A 22,621-nucleotide genomic window follows, 5' to 3' on the forward strand; every position below is an offset into this window, starting at 1 on the left:
CAACTGGAAAAGTGGTAGATGCAATACATAAACAGATTTTAGGAGCAAAATCATCTGTCTACACACATAAGCACAGCTATTAGAGCCCAGCACTGAACTAGACATTTGTGAGGATATACTGTTAAACAGGTCAAGTTTCTTTATGTTAAGCTCTGAGTTCATCACGACTTTCCAAAGTAAATGTGCTACATCATATAATTGTTACCTTAGTTAACATGAAAGCCCACACTGTCTCATTCTGCTGTCACTTTGGAAAGTTAACTGGAGCATTAAGTTTTACAACTTGAGATTTGCAGGTTTGACCTCACTTTGGCTTCAATATTACAACATTACAGCAGTGAGGACACCATGAGGACATTGGTGTGTTTTCCTTCTTTAGATAGCTATATATGGATGTGGATCAGTGTTCTGTATAGGACAAATGGCCACTTTAAGTGTGACAAGCTGACTCACAATGTTTCTTTAAGTCTACTCTCAGTGATAAAGTTAAGTACGATCATAACAATTTCCAGCACAGTCCCTAGATTCTTCTCCCTGAGGGTTCTCCGTGCATTTGGCCAGATATGAGAGAACTGGCTAACTGCTGTCCTCCCCCTGGGCTGCCAACCATTCAGGGAATAACATAACAGCGGCGCAGAACGCCAACCACCCAATCAGGTCACCACCAGGAGAAAGTGCTCTCAAAGGACAAACTGTCTCTGCAGATCGCTGTTCAAAAAATTCTAGGCCATTATTTTACTCTTTGGGAAATCGTATGTGTGTGTGTGTGTTTGAATGTGTGTATACCATGGCTACACAGCATGTGTTTGTAGCACTACAGTAAAGTCTATTGTCTGAATGTATGCGCGTTTCCGGGTGGATTTGCATGTGGTTCGGGGTGGCTTGGCTGCTTTGATGCTAGATGAGAGGAGGATTCCTCGTTCTCTATGTATAATTATGTGAAGCTTTTTGTTGCCAAACTGAGAATGAGTGTATGGTGTCCTGCTGGGGACACACAGACCCCGAGGACAGCAAGACTGTGAATCATCCATTTCCACGTTCCTCAGCACATGCACTTGATGTACATGCTGTACTCATTATTACCATTACTGCCTTGATAAGAATATTTAATTTTTCATGAATTATTTCAAAGAGAGCCTTGAGTTATTCCTTAAAAACATTTAGGAAAGTGGTGAAGTCATTTATTCAGTCAAATGTCATAATTACAATTAAATGGTTTTGTTTGGCAGGCAGCTTATGTGTTTTTTTCTTTTCTTTTCTGTGTGTGTGTCTGCACACTGAGCGGCACGCAACAGCAGGGGAGCTGCTTCCACACAAAAGAGCCCTCACGGGGCAATCCCTCCAAAGCAGCCGGTGACATCATCATTGCGAGACGCTGACATGGGTCATCTCTATGAGTCAGAGGTGAAATGGAGATGAAAAAAGGATTCTGCACTTGGGAGAAAAGCGTGGAGTGGGTCGAGACAGAGAGCAACAGAGAAGGCAGAAACAGTGTGGAAAGAAGGGAATAGATGGAGGGCTGACAAAAGGGTGGTATGGGAGCTGGTGTGTGTGTGCTGTGCTGCGCGGGGCTGTGCTCGGCTGTGCATGGCGCAGCATTGACTGCTCAGCCCAAACGGTCACTCATATGACATGTCTGATGTGGGCCAGCCCCTACTATTCAGCCCTTTGTGGTGCCGCCACACTGAGCGGCGTGACAATGAAGTGCAAAGCAGCAGTGGCAAAGAGGGCCAACTATAAGGATGGCCAATCTACTTATGCACCCCAGAGCTGACAGCTTGACATTTCTATTCACCACTCAGAGTGGATGTGGGGGGGGGGGGGGGCGGGTGCGAAAAGGGAGAGGAAAAAAAAAAAGAAACGAAATGCTGTTTTTCCTTCAATCATCCTGTTGTATCTTGCCCACACAGTTGTTGTGGTTTACAAGGTGCCACTCTCCAGGCTTGTTGGTTTTGCTTAAGATAGTGAAGCAGTGGTGGACACAGATAAAACTGAGGCGGAGTGGTAGAAGATACGTGTTGGCTGCTGATGTACCTGTTTGGACACTCTGGGCTCCTCCTCGATATACTTCTGCTCAATGGGAATCAACGTCCTGAGACCAGCCTTCACCTGGAGGACGGAGTGAACACACACAGCGTCACAAACAGCAAACGGTGAGAGTGAAATGACACTAATTCGAAATGAAACAGATGAATAAAATGACAGATGATGACAATAAATCAGCAGGCAGCTATGTTTAGATTATTGTTACAATGTGCACTGATATAACATCGCAGCACATGTGTAGAGCGTGCCCCATGTCAGAGGCTAGAGAGAGCAGGAGAGAAAGCTGTAAGATGGCCGCTATAGGACACACACAGCGATGGTGAATGGACGAACAAAGGCTGTTGAGAGGGAGTCTTCGATAATTAAAGCCAAAACGAGGACGAGGGACAAGGGACGAGGGATGAGATGGAAGCGAGGGAGGGGGGGGACAAACAGAATAAAGACAACAGCGGCGTGGGGGGGGGCGAGGTGCTGGAGAGAACAAGAGAGGGATGGAGAGAGAGGATAATGGGGGTGGGGGGCAAAATAAAAAAAAAATCAGGGAGGAGAATCAAAAAGCAAAGAAAGACTTACAGCATTAAAAATCACGTCTATTTCGAGAAAGATGACCCCTTTTGTTGGCCCTGTCAGCTCCTTGCTTTTCAAGGCGTAGGCTTTGCGTTCTCCATTTTGGATCTGTGGGAGAGGGACATGACAGGCGTCTGTCTGGCAATACCCGGCTGAATCGGCTCCCCGGGCCACCTTTGAACCCCAGCTGCTGGCGCTGACAGGGAACCCAAAACAACTGTGGCAACTCTGACAAGTACCTGTTCATTACCCACTGCAGCTCGGCTCTGTCAAACAGAAATTAACTATCCTGGGGAATCATACTGTACAGCACAGCATAGATATATTAGACACATAGTTCTTTCACAGGCTATCTATATTTTTCCACATATAAGAGACACTCATCTTTCTTTTTTCTCTAAATCGCATCGTTCCATCTTTCGATCAGTGTCATTTTCATATCATCTCTCGTCCCCTCGCTTTCTTTCTTCTCACCTATCAATCTCTTCGTTTTTCTCAGCCTCTCTTCCGTTTTTCCTCCTTCCTGTCATCTTATTCTCTTTGTGAAATAATAACAGTCTCATCTGTGTAGTTGCAAAAATAACCTCTGCTTTTTATATCTTCCACTGCGTGTTTTCAGTCTTTCCGTTCCTCTATGTTCTCTCTCTTATCCCCAAAGGAAAAGAAAAAGAAACGCACAGAGAAATCTGCCTTTGACTCACATTTAGTAAAGGAATCGCCACTTTCCCCAGGAAGTCTGCACTTCTGTCTCGGTCCTCGTCGTAAACAGTGACCTCGAGGACCGAGTGGATGTCCTTCACGTTACTGGACCACACACAAAGACAGCACTAATGACATATAAACTGAAATATGGGCTCCGAACTGAACGAGTGTGAAAGCGATCACATCTCGCAGCTTCTTTAAATATTAAAGACACACAGAAAACAGTTTAAATCTGAAACGCTATACGAGGCATAACAAACGCCTTATATTTGAATACCCTGTATTACATTTACATAAATGTTTAAAAATCCCCATTAACATTCTTTATGTGATATTGCACTACATTACTGCATGAGTTAAGTAGAACTAAAGTGTGAAGACGTGTCATCTTTTGAAACTAGGCTAGCAAGAAGATCGCTGATGTTATGTATAGAAAGGAGGCTATGAGAAAGATGTGAGAGCACTCAAAGAAAGACTAAATTAATCTGTCCCATCACTGGGAATTCACAGATTTGTACTCCTAAATGAAACTGAATCATATATATATAGGAAATTATGTAGAGTTAGAACTAGATTACATTTAACTATAGCTTCAGTATGACTGCTTATTTGAAAAAATATATTTTTTGAAGAAGGAAAAATGTGATCTGGCTTCTTTTTTTTGTCTTAATGTCTTCCTGGATGTTATTGTAGGGATACAAAACATTTTTTAAAAAACACTATTATATAAGCAGTTGTATTTGCAATGGTTGTGAATATTGTCTCTAAGTTCAAAGGTCATCCATGAAAATAGGATTCCATATAATAATAAACTGTGAACAATACTTGTTTTTTTTCAATGCTCAGATTGGACCACAATTCATTTTGAAAAAAAAAAACTAATCAATGGTATCAATTTTTTAAAAATGCAATTACATTACTTTGTTTTTATTGTTACTCTTGCACTGACTTTACCATTCAAAGACACAAAAATCTATTTTTTTCCCTTCCTGCAGTGAATATAAACTGTATGTGTGTGCCGGCTGACATATGGGTATTGTAACAGCCACTCACAAAGTGAAGACCTTGTTCCACTCTGGGTTGAGGTTTTTGTAGACAGTGTGCGTCTGCAGCCGATCGTTACTCAGCTCCACCACACAGAATGGGTCACTCTTACCTGCAGAGCACAACAAAAAAAAAAGAATATAAGAATGACCTTCTTAGTGAAAACAGAGTGAGACATAAATATAGCAGATACTAAACTTTCACTGGCATGAGGTTTCAAGCAAATCGAGAAATTCCAAAGGCTTTTGTCTATCTTTAGTCCCTCATATTATTAAGACAGATAGTATATAGCATCCTCCCCCTATAATACATGACAGCTCCAATACCCTGGACTTATCAGAACTGTATGATTCTTTCATTTTTAGCCCCGACGCGGTATATATCATGAAACAGTATATCAGCGGAACAGCTGCAAGCCGTTTCTATCAACACCCTGGGAACATGGACAACTAGATGATAAGCTCCAGGACAACTGTGCCCTGGGCAGTCAGAAGGAGGGGGTGCGAGGGTGAAAAGAGAGAGAAGACTTAGAGAATGGATGGTGCTGAGAACACAGAGGGCGATGTGGCTCTGAAGGCCAGAGAAGTTCAGAGTAGAAGATAAAGACAGCCGAGCAGGGGTGTGAGAAACGTAGCAGGTCCGCGATTAGCCATTCTAAGCGAGTGGCGAGACGGCAGCGGCAACGACGTGGTGAAAAATAAGGGAAAGCAAGAGCGACATGAGAATTAAAAGTTGTCATCCTTTCTGCTTTGTTCTATTGATAGCAATGTCAGTTAGTAAAAATAGTAAAAAGTGTTTAGCTATTTAAATTGAAATCTAAATGTTTATGACAGGGGAATCACTGCTGGAGTTTTATACAGTGGCAGCAACACTGGTTTCATCAATGTAACACAAATTATATTTTAGAGTAATAATAACAAAAACAATATATATATATATCTAAATATAATATATATTTAAATGTAGATTTATCTTACAGGATAAATCTTTTGAAAAACACAAGGATCACACATGAAATAATTAGAGTGGCTTGTTGCTGCCAAAAGATAAAACTTTAATACACTATGTGAGAACTTTAATGGCCCTCAGATGTTATAAAACATAGATATGATATATGGTTCACCATAAATCATATTCATTAATGCTAATTCAGTCCAACAAAACTTTCAATTCAGAATTTACTACAGTTATGTAACTGGAGAGAGAGAGAGACCGAGAAGAGAAATAAACATAATCACAGAGTTATTCCCTCCTCCTGAGAATAGCATACTGTACTAGAATAATCAAAACCAGTAATGTCCTATATATTCTCTATTTGTTTACTAACATCTCACATTTCAATTTCTTTGTACACAGAAAGAAGTGAGACCAGCTCCCCATGCCTGCCAACCCACCTCCCTTCGATTTGCCTAAAAATGAACTAAAAAAAAACCCAACAAAACTCTTAATTATGGCTTTGATCATTATGGTTTTTTTTTAAACTGTTGGGAGCCGTTGCGCTGTTTGTTCAAGCTTATCACTTGAAAAGGCTGGGTCAGGAAGTTAAAAAAAAATATGTCCCACACGAATTCCCATGGAAAATATTGAGAATATTAGTAAAGCAGCAATGTTGCATAATGAGACTCAATAAAGTTGGGATTGAGTTCAAAACCCCCTGCTGCATTTGTGTATGTGCTGCTCTATGTCCATCTGTCTGTGTGTGTGTGTGAGTGTGTGTGTCATTGATTGGTGTGATTTTCTTCAAATGTTGTGACAAGGGCAGGACATTTAGTGGGTGTGCAAAGTAAATGTCACCGTGATCAATGCTGAGCTGTAGGTGTTGCCTTTCATATCTGTTTGTGGTGCTCTATTGATGTAGAGTGTTTGAAGTGGATATTGACAGCTATGACTCCTACGATAGAAAACAAGATACATTAAAACAGACAAAAGACAATGGACTCAAGATGTCTACTTCTCAATGCACCTCTCTATACTTTGTTTGCCATACAAAATGCTTGTGTAGCAATATATGTATTTTATTGAAATCGAATTTTTTCCAAAAAACGTATTTAAAATTGTAAACAAGTAAAAAGAATATACTTTAGCAGCAGTTTTCGTTCAATTTTCTAACAGTGGTGAATATTTGAAATCGTTCTTAATCATCCTGGAGCTTCCATAGCAAAAGCGATTATAATGTTGTGCCCACAAATCAAGTCTGATTAAATTTAAATGCAATCACCCAAATTAAGAGATGGAAATTATTTCTGCAGAACCCCGTCCCTCCCCCATTTTCTCTCTAATATTCGGTTTTTAATGACATGGCAGGCTGTGTTGCCGCAGTGAGCCTGTTGTCATTGGTGATGAACTTTCACCTTATTGGTTGCCAGCACCAGAGGCGGCTGTCTTAACCAATTACACGCTCAGGTTTGACCGCCACTCTGAGATCATCCAGGTAATGTCCGAGCAAAGCTCCTCCCCCATCTGGGTCCCGTCTCTGCAGCGCTGGAAGACGCTTTGCAGGAAGGAACAGGCTCAAACTCATTTCAGCGTGCCCTAAGATAAGTGTGGAGGATGGATACATTACGGAAACGAGGGAGCACGCTGTAATTGCCTCGCAGGAAGCTTAGAGTTAGCGAGGAGCTCGGAGGGGGAATGCGCGCTCTCATGTTCCTGTATCATCACAATTAATTATGATTTAGACCCTTAAATGCAAATCAATCGCATGTATGTTGCATTTACTATCCCTTCCTTCATCGCTTTTAAGAGGCTATACAAGATCATCCACAATATTCCTCCACGTGCTGAGTGATGCAGCCGAAACTCTACTGACAGGTTTCATGTTGTTACTGAGTGAAAAAAGAGAGACTGCAGCACTGCTGCTGGAAGTGTGTGCGTCTTTCTGTGTGTGTGTTACTATTGAAATGTTCTAACAGTATAGCATCCACTCAGAGGGACAAGAGCTGGCAGACAAAAGGGATTGTTGGTTTTAGAGACTATTTTCAGTTATCCTACTCGGGCTGGAGAGGAGCTACTCCACAAAAACACTTCAATTAGAGAGAGAGATGGCCAGAGAGGGGAGAGAGAGAGGAGAAGGTGGGGGGGAGGAGGATAGGGAGAGACAGGGGACAGGCGGCGTGAATTGGAGAGAGACGGTGAACTCTTTCGCTCTCTCACTGACCTCCTCTCTCTCCCTCTCTGTCTGCCTGTCCGTCTGTTTCTCTCTCACCTTGTTCCTGACCCTCTCTTGGTCTGGGCTGTTAAAATAGGGTGTTCATGTGGTGAGGGCTCTTATGTGGCTCTTACGGAGCTATTGTTTCTGCCAGTGACACACACACACACATATACAATTACACTCTCAAACACACACACACACACGCACGCACGCGCACACACACACGCAGCAGGAATACAGTAAGCCATCTAGAAACAACCTTTTGCCTGTCTGTTATCTGTATTATTTTATCTACTGTATCCATCTTTGTCGGGCTACACTGGTGCAAAAATAAATGACTGCCTTTCAATTCAAATAAGACTTGAGATGTCTTGGGCTAAACCAAAAACACCCAGATAAGAAATGTAAACCCATGGTTTTTGAGTTTTCTTGCTTTTGTTTTATAATTTTCTTGTATCATAACCTTTGGAGTATGCAACCCCGATAATTTGCTAATCCTTTTTGATATGCTGCATGTTCAATTGAAAATAAAGACAATATATTTAATGTTTGACCTCATCAGCTTCATTGATTTTTGTAAATACCTGCTTATTCTGAATTTGACGCAGCAACACGTTTCAAACAAGTTGGGACAGGAGCAACAAAAGACTGGGGAAGTTGTGGAACGCTCCAAAAACACCTGTTTGGATCATTCCACAGGTAAACAGGTTGATTGGTGACAGGTGATAGTATCATGATTGGGTACGAAAGGAGCATCCTGGAAAGGCTCAGTTGTTCACAAGCAAGGACGGAGCGAGGTTCACCGCTTTGTGAACTCATGATTATATTATGGATATGAAATGGGCTCAGGAACAAAACCGTAGTTGGTAACCACAACTGGTTTGTAGATGATTGCATTCTGTTTTTATTTGCATGTCAAATCCAAGTTTTCCATGTGACAGCCAAGAGGCAGGCAAATCTTTAAATGTACATAGAAAAAAAATCCTGTAAATTAAATGTTTCACATTTTAAGTGAAACGTATTCGTCTTTGTCAATCTAATTAAAAACTGTCCCCATAAGATGTTGTCGCAAACTAATGCAAATTTTCTGATATAAAAACCAACACTGAGTCCAAAATAAGCATGTTCACTGTAGCTTTTCAATTCTGAATTCAATAATTTGTCCAATTGTTTTGTATTCAGTCTTAGAGGTTTCTGTGTAAAACATTCGCCCGGTTGGCGGTTGACACCAAAAGCCATGCTGCACTTTTACTGTGATGTAAGCCTGTGGTAATAATTTCAAATCACCATAGGCTGTGAAGAAACTGTTCGGAAATCAAACACATCCTCTCTGACCACACTAAACCGGCAGAGTTGTGGTGGAAGTCAAACAGCCAATAGACATTATATTTCCACAGTTTTTCTCTTTTGTTTTTTGTAAAGGATCTATGAAGCTCAGACTGAATGATGAGCTCTACAACAAGGTCACGGAGCAAATTTCTGCTCCGAGTGAAATACAAGAGCCAGAGAGCCATTAGCCCTGCACTCCGGCTGCTCCGGTCGCTCCATGCAATAACCCAAATCAACCAGCTCCACTCTGCATTGGCTAATGGGACTGTGGCTGTTTCAAATGGAGAAAAGCTCTAGACTTTCTCTCTCTCTCTCTCTCTCTCTCAGACACACACACACACACACACAGAGAGAGAGAGAGAGAGAGAGAGAGACACACACATTTCCTTCTCTCTCTACTAGATAATACAGAGTGAAAAACTAGGCCTGTCCACTGTAGACCTAATTAAAAGTAAGAATTAATGGAGAATGGAGGATTCAGAGAGAGCAAGCAGAGAAGGAGCGGGAGGAGGGAGGACGAGGGAGAGAGATTTGTTGGTTCAAATATGTACTTTTTCTCTATTATTCAAATGAGCAGCCTGCATCTTTTCTAAAAATGCAGAGACAAATTTAGCGTCCTGCACAAAGTACACTTTAAGTCTCTCTGAGGATTCTCGCAGAGCATCATCCCTTAAACCAAAATTACGCCCTAACTTTATCTACAGCTAGATTTATGGCAGATTGCTGGTGGAGGAAAATGTGCCATAGGAATTGTTCAATGTCTAGATGCAAATCTCAAGCAAAAAGTTATTTAAAGTAAAAAATACTGCTGTAATTGATGGTGTTACGTATCAGATGCTCTATCTATGCTCACACTGATAGTATCACCAGCAATTGCAAAACAACAGCAAAAATGGAGGTATAGCTATAAGAGCATGAATAGAAGTGTGAAAAATACTTTTAACAATGTACATAAGAACTGCAGAGGTTATGTCCTTGTGCTTTGGACTTAAGGCCACTGTCTTACCTGTGACATCTGCTGCCATCAGTCCCTCAGCCCTGATGACCTTCACCTGCACCACACCGACATCTTTCAGGTTGTGGAAGGACCTCCACATGCTCTGAAACATCACAGGAACAGGGGTGAAAGGTCAAAGAGGGCAGGAAATTAGCATAGAAGAGAAAGTCAGGTCAATAACCTGACATTTTATTAAGAGAGGAAAGGGTAGAATATGTCCTTTAACAGTAGTATTTGAAAATGTAGAGCTGGCATTTATAATCGAGTCTAACAGAGGACAAATGGCCAAATTTAATTTCACTGAATAGCTGTGCTTGCCTGTTTGATGTGTTTTCTAACTTAGTACCTTAAAATTGAATTTCACTGATTTTGATAAAGACGATGAAGCCTTGCAGAAATGTACAGAGAATGCACGAAAAACCATACAATAAACTAGAGACTGTTCACTATTACAATTACAGAACTGCTTTTTCATCAACTTTAACCCTCAGAAGGTTAGTCACATGGTTACAGAGCAGAGCGGGTTTTTTCCAGTGAAATGTAGTGTTTCGCATAGTGTTTTGTACGAGTAGAGGATTGTCAGTCTGAAAACAGCTGTGGCACAAAATGTTTGGATGGGATTTGGAAATGAGCAAAATGCAGAAGCTTGAATGCAGTTTTAACAGATTTTGACATGTATTTTTTATGAATTTTCAGGTTGTTTTTCTTTTATCCCAAAGCTGATTCACTCCCTGGTGCACATTGTCAGTCTGGGCAATTTAATTGAAAATGCTGGCTGGCATTCACTTTTTTTTAGTCAGTCTTTTTTAGCAGCATTTGTATCAGCAAAAGAAAAAGGACAAAAGTGAAACACATGCAATATGAAATAAGAAAATTTATTAACACTTAACAGTGCACATATTCACCATTGACTATTGTCTTATTAGCATGCATATTCATATCATATTGGCTCTTTATTAGTCATTATAGCATTTATTAATGCCTTATTCTGCATGAACATATTCTACAATGACTAGCCCCTTAACTGAGAGTTTTCATTTAATATCTTCCTAATTACTGCTTATTAATACTAAGTTGTTGTATATGAATGATGACAACCTAACCCTAATCCTTAATAATCCTAACTCCGTAAATAAGGCCTTGATAAGTGCTTTATAATGATGAATAAAGAGCCTACATGCTACTAATATGCATGCTAATAAGCAGATATTTAATGGTGAATATGTTTACCTTAATATAAAGTGTTCCTAAAAATTCCTACAGGGATCAAAAATTTGTATATGTGCAATATCTAACAAATAAGTTAAGCAAGAAACTACTTTATGATTTTCATGTTATTGATATATTAATGTGTCTGTACAGGGGTCATTGTAAACTACCCTCACTTCTGTTTTGTGTGTTTATTTGCTTTACAGAGACAGAGGGAGAGAGAGTATACGGCTGATAATATAATAATAGAGATATTGTGGCGAGTGGACACGTCCAGTGAAGCGTGACTGGCAGTGATGTCATACTTATGAGGCAAATACACACACTGACCTCCACACATGCGATCCAGTTTACACAACATCCAAACAAAAGAGGGGAAAAAACCAACACTGTAGCAGTCACGATAGATAAACACACCAACTGGAAAACCTGAAGCCAAGCACACAGGCTTGAGATGTGCCACAAGGCCCTGTGATTGTCTGAAATGCGAAGGGAAATACTGTATGTACAAGGTCTTAATAACAAGGTGAGAGAATGACTGTGTAAAAACTAGTCTGTAAATCTGCAGAATAAAGGGAGACCTGTGGAGATCAACAGCTGGGCCACGAGGCATGGACGCACGCTGACAGACACACACACACACACACACACACACACAATCATAAACTCGTGCTTTTGTTCACACCCAAATACTCCAGTATAAACACATGCATAGAAAACCTACACTGAGGCCAAATTGAGTAGCATGTCGGCGTGTCTTAAAAGCAGAGTGGAAATGCACTTCACTTCAATTTATTTCTCTCTCTCTGGCAATAACCCCTTCCATCCCCACAGGAGTAATTATAATTTAAATTTCAGAGTCAGGGCCAGGCTACAGACTTAATTCATTATTACCAACTCTGTCAGACTCTGCCTGTTTCCAGCGATATCATTGTCCAAAAGCTCTCTAAAGGAGATGAGAGGGGAGAGTGTGTGAAAGAGAGTATGTGAAAGAGAGAGGGAGAGAGGGGACAACTCTCAATTTTAAGGCACGATTTCTCTGAAGATACAGCTGCTTGTTGTGATTATTGGGGAGCAGCTAAGAAGAGAGACACAGGGAGAAAAGGAGTCAAAGAGAGGGCAAGAGGGAGGCAACAGAGGAAGAGACAAGGGCAAACTAATGGCTGGCTAGTTGGTGTGTTAGCATTCAGCAGTAGAACACGCCATGATGCCGATGACCTCAGTGGGAGTTGAACATAAATACTTGAGAATGAAAAACTATACCAAAAGCTGCATTGAATGTCTGGTCAGACTCATAATCTTCTTTACTCATTATTTAATCAGATATTCACAGATGTGCTTCAGCACTTCACCAATTCAGACTGTATTTTATTTGATTTGTATCAAAAGGTCGCCAACGTTGGACTTAATTTTAATGAGGCAAAGTTCTCGTACCGCTGCTTGTGTTTGGACATCTAACAGGTGAGAAGTTTGGCTTGTTGTCAAATGGAAAAAAAACGTTTTTTATGGGAAAACATTTTTATATGAATTCAGGAAGAGTATCAGAAAAGTACCATTTTGATATTGTCCCGAACACACGCAAGTATCATAATTTCAAACAACATCACAGCTATGGTTTCCATTTTGATACACATATTGAACAATAAAATAAATCACAAAATCACTTATTTAATGTATGGATGCAGAGATATTTCTTCATCCCCCAACCCATCATCCACATTCCACCCCTTCCTCCAGTCGTACAGGCTCCCTGAGGGGACATTTAGGGTTCAGCCTCAATCCACTATTGGTGGAGGGAACACACCCATCCTCCACAAGGATTCAAATCCTCATCAGAAAGATAGACAGCAAGCGATGGAGTAGACGGACAGACAGGTGGAGAGAGAGAGAGAGATGAAAGGAGGCCAAGACCGACCCCCACCCCCTCATTTACGTCTCCCCACACCCCCATCAGCACGCAGGTGGAGTGACGGGGATAAGGATGAGATGAAAAGGACGGATGAACATAGGAGTGAGGAGAAAAATAGAAAGACAGAGTTGGCTTTTATAAAACAAACCCCCACCCGGTCTGTGATTGACATCTTGTCATTGTGACATCTTCTTCCCGTCTCTGTCACACTCAACAGACACGCAAATGAATCAGCCCCGGCATAGGCTTATGACTCGCTGTCATCTTTGCATCGTGTCACCTCTCATCAGTGCTCCATATAACATTTCACACACAGACACATACACACAAAGCATCTGGCCAGCAGCCGTGCGGTTCAGGGGACATTTAATCAAATGACTGTGAAATGCTCAAACACAAACGAAATGCTAACAACTTCCTCCTCTTCCTCCAAATCCCACTCAACTCACTATGAATCACTGTCTCACAAGAGTTTCTCTCAAAGTTTGCTCTCTGCTCACTTCCTGCTCAGGTTGTGTCCTTTCTCTTCACCTTAGAGCAGTGCAACGGAGTGGGTGGGAGAGGTACTGCAAGCATGTGTGTGTGTGTGTGTGTGTGTGTGTGTCCAGACAGAGGTGGGTGGTGAAGTGCCACCACTTCAGCGGAGGTCACCATGTCCTCTTTCTCTCATCCACCCATCTTGTGGCCACCTTACGCCCATTAAGAGCCATTAGTGTGTGTGCTCCTTTGCCGTCATAATGCATAAATCTTTTCCTCTCTCCTTTCCCCTCTCTCCCTCTCTACTTCTGGGAAACAGTAATTAGGGATGAAGGAAAGGTTACGGTGAGCAATAGTACATCTAAGGCAGTTGTCACTAAGTGTATTGCACCGTGTTGCATATAGCTCTGCTGTCAGCTGCATTCAAAGTAGTTTGCAGTAGAAAATCATGTGTACTCACTGACGCATACTGTACATGTGGTACATGCAAGTGTCCAGAGATACTCACACACCTGGCAGACATACACACACAAAGCCGCCACAATGTACAACAGCTAGAATGAGAGAGACATTAATGAGCTCTGCGCTAGCATCAGATCCCAGCACTCAGGTGTCTATTATCTGCTTCCTTCAATGGCCACAGATTGGGATGGGGAAAAAACACCTGCCAAACACAGCACGCTGACCTCATTGTGACCACATAAGGTGTGATGTGTGTATAGGTTTGTGCGTGTGTGTATATGTGTGTGTTTCTGTGTGTGAGACAAAGGGACAAGGACATTTCTAGGATTTAAAATCGGTAATGTCTTCTCAGAGATTCAGGTTATTAAACCGAGCGTGCATGCATGTAAGTGGGTGTGTGTGTATGTGTGTTTTGGTTTTTTTTTTTTTTTTTAAATATCCACACTTCACAATCCACTGCTGTCCACTGCCTTAAAGCAATCTTGTGTGTGTGTTTTTCATGATGAGCAGGGTGGGCCACACTGCTGACGGCTGGGACAAGCAAAGGATGTCAATTGTCTTCTCTTCCTCATTCTCATTTGTGAAGGTATCTGCTCTTTAAAGCTGTGATGACAGCGTGGTGCTTGTGTTACTCCGCCAACCCCCATCTTTTTATTAGATAGCTGACGCAGGAAGGTACTGTTTTTGCATGTGTCTGTATGTTTGTGCCTGTTTGTGATTAGCAGTAGTGGATGCTTTGTGCTGGCTTCTGCTGGACAGCTGATTTGAAGCTGATAATACCAGCTAGTAAAAATGTGCCCAAGCATACTGTAATAACATGCACCTTCAAATGCACGCACACACTGGCCAGATTAGCGGGCTTTGAGCAGCACTGTTATGTATTAGTGGTGGTACTTGGTCTTATCAGTCGTCTTTGATAAGGTACATCTTTATTAAATTCTCCAACTGAAAGACTGCCAGTCTGTGGAAAAGGAATATGTTAATAGGTAGAGACCATTCAAGTCTTCTAACCGACCTCACTATGCCCCTCCATCTGCAACCCCCCCACCTTCCTCCACCCTCTATCTCTCCATCCCTTCATCGAACGGAAGGGCCACAGTGGCGACAGACAAAGAGCCTAGGCTGCCGGGAGAGCGGGACAGGGATGGGGAGTGCGGGAGAGAGAAGGAGGCAGGAAAAGAGGTGGGCGAAGGCAGGAAAATGTCTCGCCTTCAGCCGAGCAGAAAAACGGGGTCTGCACGAGTTGTGAGAGAGGTGAAATAGCTTTTTCTTTTCATTTTACACGCCTTCCCATCCCGGTGCAACCCTCATCCTTTACCTCTCGCCCCCTATTACACACACTCACACAAACACACACACACACATACACTCAGGCGCCCCGTCCTCATTTTGTGGCTGTGAGGAGAGGCGCAGCATGTGTATGTCTCAGTCCTAGAGCTCCCCCCTCTGATCTTGGGTGGTTGCTGCAGTGCGGAGCTGAGTGGCCGACCTCCTGTGGCTAGCCAATAAGGCAGCGCCGCGGTTATGTAGGTCGTGGCACCCGTGTTCGGCCTGTGGAGCCTCGCCGTTGGTGCCTATGCACACACCAAAAAACGCAAACACACACCAGCTGGGACATAGCATTAAATGAAATCAGAACACATGCTATAATCTCACAAACACACACAGCTACTTACTGTACTGTACAGTATGTGAGCACACATGCGCAACACACCCACACATAAAAGCACACGTAGTGTTGCTCATGGGAAAATGTGCTCCACAACTCTCCTAGACAATTAAATGTAATTGGGCAATAATGATGAAACAAATCTTGTATATTTTTCGTTATTAATTCCTAAATTAAATAAGTATCTTACATTCTCCATTAAATTAAGTCAAGACTGAAAGCAAATATGGATGCAGCATTGAGGGATAACATCACACAACATTCTGTTGATTGCAGAGAAATGTCCCATGTCAAGGCCGCCAATGAAGGAAATCTATTGAAAGTGTGTGAGCATGTGTGTGTGTCTATCTTTGTGGCAAGGAGTGAGGACGACAGGGTGTGAAGGGTTAACTAGGCTAAGACAAAGACATTGAAACCATTGTGTTGAGTGGAGGGCCTCTGGAGCAGATGGGGCCTTGGGGCTCTCTTTCTCTCTCTCTCTCTCTCTCCAATATTAAAACTCAAATCAACGACGACTGACTAACAAGCTAAGACATTTTACACACAAACAAACGAGCCCACATGCATTAATCATAAATGCACAACACACACACACACACCTCACTGCTGGATGCTGATGCAAATACCACAAAATACCGGTGGCGTGAATCATAGCAACAGAAACAAACCAGCGATGTGAGTGTCCATCTTTTCCAAACAGTTAGTCCAAACAGCTCATCTCAGAGACTTCTCTCCTCCCTGACCTCTCAACCCTCATGTTTCTTCCTTCCTTTCCCTTTGTGAGTCTCATCATGTCCCTCTTCACCCACTCCACTGCTCTCCACTGCCTCTAACTCCAAAACCACAGCTGCAGTTTGGTGGATTGCATTTCAAATTTCAGCACATTTGCTTGTGAAAAAAGACACTCTTCTTGATGAATAAGCGAGATTCTTCATAAATTTTGACTTTATAACAATCAGAAGTCTGATGATAAATGTGTGAGGGAGCTGTTGTTTGACACGTCAGCCTGACTCATGACACAAAAGAAACAATTCCTTTCTTTGTTTTGTAACTTGGACACACGTCACACAGCCATCAATTCAAGGAAGGAGCAAGAGTATCAGGTATCGGGGTGATCAGTAATACAAGGTGTGATTTATTCTAGCGTGTCAAGTGATGACCAAAGCATAATATGAAGTATATGGATTTGGAGTACTCCATTAAAGTATTCACAAAACGTAATCTTGACCTAAACCCAAACACACAACACAAGACCATGTTACAATAAAACTAACTCACATATCTCTGCATGATCTGGTGTCTCTCATGCGGGTCGTCCAGCATGTTGACTGACAGGTCTGAGATTGAAACAGCGGCGGAAGCAGTGAGTGTAACCAGCAGCACCAGCACACCTTCACCTTCTTCCAGTGGCAGGTCCAGCTTATGTGTGTGTTCTTTACTGAGAAGCGACAGGTCAATGGTACACCTAAAGTGCACACAGATGCACAAACAGATACAGAATTACAGAGTTATGGTACTGCACATTTTGTGGGCAAGCTGACTTTGAGACATGCTAGTGTAGCTGTTTTGGGGGCTTAAGCTTGCAGAAACATTGTTGTAATAATTGTAAAATAATAATTATCACAGAACATATGTGCAGAGAGACATCACACAGAAACAGATCTTCAATTTCCCTTTAGAAATAAAGCCTCTACTCCATTTCAGAGTTATCATCTCATCAAAGAGACTTTAAACTCTGCATGTTTAATGTAGCAATAGCAACTGCCTCATAATAGTATACACACAGCAAGCGTCATGTGTGTAGGATATAAGCAACTGCAGACAACTTAGCTGACACAATAAAAACGTTTAAGGAGGCACTTGAGAGCATCTTCTCTTGACTGAATTGATTTTCTGGCATGCCCTTAATCTATCGCCAGTTAATATCAAGGCAAGCCAATAGTAATTACTGGACGTGGGTCAAAGAGTTCAAAGGCTTCTTCGAGTGCCTCCATTCTGATGAAAAAAGGGGAAAAAAAAATCCCCTTTCCCACAGGAAATAGTGCAGTATTTACCCTGGGTTTAAATCTGGAATGCTGTACTCATGGATATTGACTGGAAAGTAAAAGATGAGTAAATCTGTCATCCTGCAGTCTTTATTTGTAAGACCTACGCTGTCTGAAAAGGTCCTAAACATCAAAGACGTGTAATTTTGCAAACAACACCTGTTAACCTACCTACTGGCATAGACTGATATATCTGATATATGCTATATATCCAGATAGACTGATGACGACCACTGTACCTTCCCATGAAGTCATCCTTCTTGCCAGCATCTTTGTCCCAGACCGTAATGTCCACGAAGCCTCCCTGCTCATCATACAGGTGGAAGTCGAACTGCTCTCTCCACTGGGGGTTCAGCGTTTTGGGAATTGTCTGAGTGAACAACAGAAGGAAATACACTGTTTTTCCATGTGTCTCAATTGTTTATATGAAAAACAAAAGCATCGTATAGTAGTAGTAGTAGTACAGTAAACTGTATAAGCTGATATAGCTAATAAAACAGAGATAATTCACAGACCATGTGAATCAAAAGTTAATGATGAGTGCAAACTGAGTGTTGCAGATTTACAAGACAGTGAAAAAGGCTGAACTCTGTAAAAATACAGACAGAAATGTAATACATGACATCAGAAAGGAAAGTGTGTGAGTGATTAGAAATATTTATTTATTGTAGGAACAATAACAGCAAGGGAGCAAATACTTTTGTTTGTGTAAAATTGTCTAAAATCTACAATTATGAGTTTTTATTGTGGAAGGCAGTATCTATTTTTCTACTGAGCAATTTCATTTGTCAATACTTAATTTTCTTGAGAATTTTACAACTGAACATGGAAATTAATAAAATCTTCCCATAAAACTGTTGTTTTCTTATTTTGATGACAGAGCCACACATAGATCCTTATTCTGAATTACGTAGTCGCAAACAGGGATGTGCTTACCTTGCTCTTATACTTCTGGTGCCCCATCCTGAATTTGACATAAGGGTCGCTGAGGCCGTTGGTATCCATGGGCTGGAGGCTGCGACCTTCTATCAGACTGATGCTGACTATACCTCGCCACAGCTGGGCTTTTCTGTGCACATCTGACAGACGCATACTCTGATACTGCAGCAGGCACACACACACACAATACACATTCAAAGAAACATTTACAAACACACGTGTGCATTTATACATACCCAAGCATGTACAGAAAACACCCACAAAGAAAACATACATACATATTAATTAACCCAGAGATAGAATTATGGCTTGTGTACACGTTGCCAACAGGAAAATAACCAATATCAAACACATCAAGACAACACAGAGAGGAGCAGGCAAAAAACACGAGATAACACTTAAACACAAAATGAGATAATTCAACACAATTTACCCCTGAGGTGTGAGCTCACCTGACAGATCATCACTATAATTGATCAAACATAGTATCCCACTATTCAACCAGCAGAAATCGTGAACAATTACTTGAGAATGCTGAGAAACATCATCACTGTTGGTAGGAACATATCAACCACCCTGGCTGAGAAATTAAAAACTGCTCTAACTTCTTTCTACCCTTTCAGAGTGTTCACAGAGGATCTACTGCAGACAAGTAGCTTAGACGCTGCACAAGAAAGTGTATATCTTTTCATTAGTCTTGTTTCTTGTGTTTTTTGTACAAATTCTTGATATAATAAAAAAATAGGAGGCGAGTGATTTGTAGACTGTCTTATCCAAAACGGGCAAACCACTGAGATGCTGTTAGAGTGAAACTCTGTAAATTTCTTATTCCATCTGGCTGTACTGTAAGTTGACAGCGCTGCAAATTCAGATTGATGAGTCTCCATAATTTTTGCCGTTTTTTTCCCCTCAACAGTTTTCTCAGCACTTACAGGCCTATTTAACCTCTCTTTGAATCATGTCAGTATCCTTCACTAAAACAAAGAGCAGGGTATTTATTTGTCAAACAAATACACCCCTCTCTCTCTCCCTTTCTGCCTTTCCCTCTCCTCCTTCCTCGTTAGGGAGAATTTATTAGCATAGCTTTTGTTTTGCGGGTGAATTTCATTAAACTCTGAACAAACCCTGCCTCGCAAGCGCGGGCCTTTGATCTGGAGACGGAGCCTCTTAATTTCCATTCTCCAGACATTAAACAATGCGAATGGCTCCCTGCAATATATCCAACCTCACATACAGCAACTCCCACATGCTTCATTTCTCCTGTTCGCTTGCTGCTAACACACTATATGCTAATGATGAGAGGTCGCTGTTATGTCCCACTCAAGCACAGTCCTAATCGTTTCCCTGTTTTGTTGCTACATATTTCTTGTTACAGAAAACCATGGGCTATTTGGATTGGGAATCCACATCCCCCCGCCGGATCGCAGCAGGAGAGGGATCATGCACAGAGCTGCTCAGAGGGTGAAAGTCTTAGAAGAGATACTAAGATTCAGTTGAAGAATTAATACAGCCTTGCACATTGTCCAACGTTTGTCAGCCATTTGGAAGAAGAAAAATGTTTGAAGTGCCAAAATAAGAATTTTGCTAATAGCAAAGTTAGAGAGACCTGGATTTAATATGCCTCTGACTCATAATTATTATCTCCAACTACTTCTTGAATAGTTTTCATCTTCTACTGCGGGTTCAACGCTCACGGATGCTTCATTAAAAAGAAGTGGCTGAGTAAAAATAACTGTGTACTGCATGTTGTCGAGCACGGAGGCAGGGAGGCACTCAGGAGCAGCGCCTTTTTTTGATGGGGTAGCACAGTTAGTAGCTACGTAGTTAGTTAGTATTTAAGCTAATTCCCGAGTGACAGGTGGGGTGGCCCAGTTTGGAAGCTTCAAAGACATGATTTGGGGAAGCACGATACAGCAGGACGTCTGCCCAGCTCCGACCAAGCACACTTCAAATGTGTATCTGTGTCTCTTGGCGGATATCAAACTTTTCACCGTTAGTTAAGGAAACATTCAGCACTTCAAGGCGCAATTTAGGAGATCGACTTAAAGTAAACAAATGAGACACATGAGCAAACAAAGATGCAAATAAACCCAGCTGTGTTCACGAAATCGTCCCGGATACTAATACAGCTGCATTTGGCTGACAAGTACTTCATGCCTGAGCCAATAAAAAGAAGCAGAACGTTGACGAGCATGCTTTCTGTTCAACCTGACAGCCAACAAGAATCAAACCAAAGAAACCAAAAAGGTAGCAGTCTCTTATGCAAGGCGAGATGGGAACTTAAAATACGTGAACAGGGTCTAAGAGTGTCCTATAATCAGTCCACACAGTCAACAAGCTTTCTTATTTCACAGTTGATTGGCTGTACAGGACTCCTTTAAAACCCCAAAAAACAAATCAATCACTTTATTTTCTCACACAGCAGCTGCAATACACTGTGCAGGTCAAAGGTGGAAGAAGCGCTAACATATCATATCCTGAGCAGAAGCACTGCTTAATGTCACATCTTAAGAGCACAAAGTTCAAAGTAAATGATTTTAATTATGAGGAAAAAGCTACAATGAAAACCTGTTCTAAATGGAAAGACAATAGGCTTCAAAACAAAGCCAAAAATGTAATCGAAATAAATAAATAAATCACTTGTACTAATGTAAATCATTGTAATCCATCACTTTCACTCGTAGTGTATATTTACATGACTTTAAGACTTGCCTTCACGTATGTTACTACAGTCCACCTTTAGGCTTAATCCTGCTTGCATTGCAAAAAAAAGTGGAAAAGAGTTTACATCCCCTGAGGTGATGTAAATAGCAGGTGGTATATTGCAGCTTGTGGAAAATAAGCTAGTGACAATGAGAACTAAAGAACTGCTAAAGAAAGAAATACTGCTAATACCACTGTGGAAGGAGGAAAAGGAGGGAGGAAGGGGGAGGGCAAGGGAGACTCCATCCATGTACCAGGACACAAGTGAAGAGTGCAGGATAGGTGAGGTGCAGTGCGGTCGGTGGTGGGGTTACAGTACAGTCGGAAGTTCGTGGGTGGGGGAGTTACATGCTGTTTTAGTTTACCTTACTAGATCGTTTCCAGTTCCTTCTCAAAAGCATGGTCTGTAAATGAGACAAAGCTGTTACAGAGCGCCCCCCACTGTCTCCCCCTTAGAGCTGCAGGGTCAGAGGTTAAAGGGCATGGGGTGCATGAAGTTCAGATGTTAGCCCTGGACTGGTGCAGGTGGGGTTAGATAAAGAGGGTAGCTGTCATTCATGCAGGTCAAGGAACTAATATGTGTATAAGAAGCGTTCTTACTTGTTACATGGTGATATGAAGTATTTGCATATGCAGACATGCGTGCACACACACACGCATAAATAAACATGTTGTATACTGCAGTTTGTGCCTCTCATACAGTATAAGCACCATTTTTGTACTTGATACTTTCACAAATGTAATTTTCATTCCTAGACCCAAAGAAAGACAGCAAATGGAACTGTTAGCTGCTTCCTTGTTTGACTTCTTTGTTTGGGTCCAGTAGTAATAGACAGTTAAACACTGTACTTCACTGTATGCAAGTGTAAATATTTCTTGACACTAGAAAGGCATAAGAGAGAGGATTATGAACACATCCTCAAAAATGCAGGAGATTTTGCTCAAGGTCTTGCTTCATGTTTCGAACTTTGGCTTAATTTTTGTTCTTTTTTTTTAAATGAATATGGGTTATTTCTGTCAATTAAATGTAATGAGAATGCAAAAGTGTCAAATACAAAAACAATCATTACATGAGAGGACTACTTACATGTGCTCAAAGAAAAGCCACACAATTCCCTCATACCACTCAACACTCATGAATTTTACTGTTCACCGTCAATGCTGCATGATTACTAAAATGACCAGATTATTAGCAGTGCAATAGAGAATTAGATTAAAAGTAGACTGAAGTTCTGTATTTTCCCTTACCCTTCCAAACCAGTAGATGGCAACAGAGCCAGTCATCCAGAATGTACTAGTATAACCTTGTACTCATTTTCTTCACAGTTGGAGAAATCCAAAATGATGCTTAACCTAAATAGACTTTATTTGT

At 41.4% G+C, this 22,621-nt stretch overlaps 1 protein-coding gene across 1 annotated transcript in view; it reads right to left on the reverse strand.

Moving 5' to 3' along the window:
* The window catches only part of mctp1a (multiple C2 domains, transmembrane 1a), a 130,399-nt gene that overhangs the window by 43,592 nt on the left and 64,186 nt on the right, over nt 1-22,621 (reverse strand). Inside the window, exons 6-14 of the mRNA XM_041936402.1 lie at nt 21,615-21,653; nt 18,544-18,708; nt 17,847-17,977; nt 16,841-17,027; nt 9,846-9,939; nt 4,369-4,471; nt 3,315-3,417; nt 2,620-2,721; nt 2,035-2,109 (exon numbers count right to left, since the gene is read on the reverse strand). Of these exons, the coding sequence (XP_041792336.1) occupies nt 2,035-2,109; nt 2,620-2,721; nt 3,315-3,417; nt 4,369-4,471; nt 9,846-9,939; nt 16,841-17,027; nt 17,847-17,977; nt 18,544-18,708; nt 21,615-21,653 (999 nt within the window). The remainder of the gene's footprint in view (nt 1-2,034; nt 2,110-2,619; nt 2,722-3,314; nt 3,418-4,368; nt 4,472-9,845; nt 9,940-16,840; nt 17,028-17,846; nt 17,978-18,543; nt 18,709-21,614; nt 21,654-22,621) is intronic.

The sequence above is a fragment of the Chelmon rostratus genome, chromosome 5 (assembly GCF_017976325.1).
Source record: "Chelmon rostratus isolate fCheRos1 chromosome 5, fCheRos1.pri, whole genome shotgun sequence".
Lineage (NCBI taxonomy): Eukaryota > Metazoa > Chordata > Actinopteri > Chaetodontiformes > Chaetodontidae > Chelmon > Chelmon rostratus.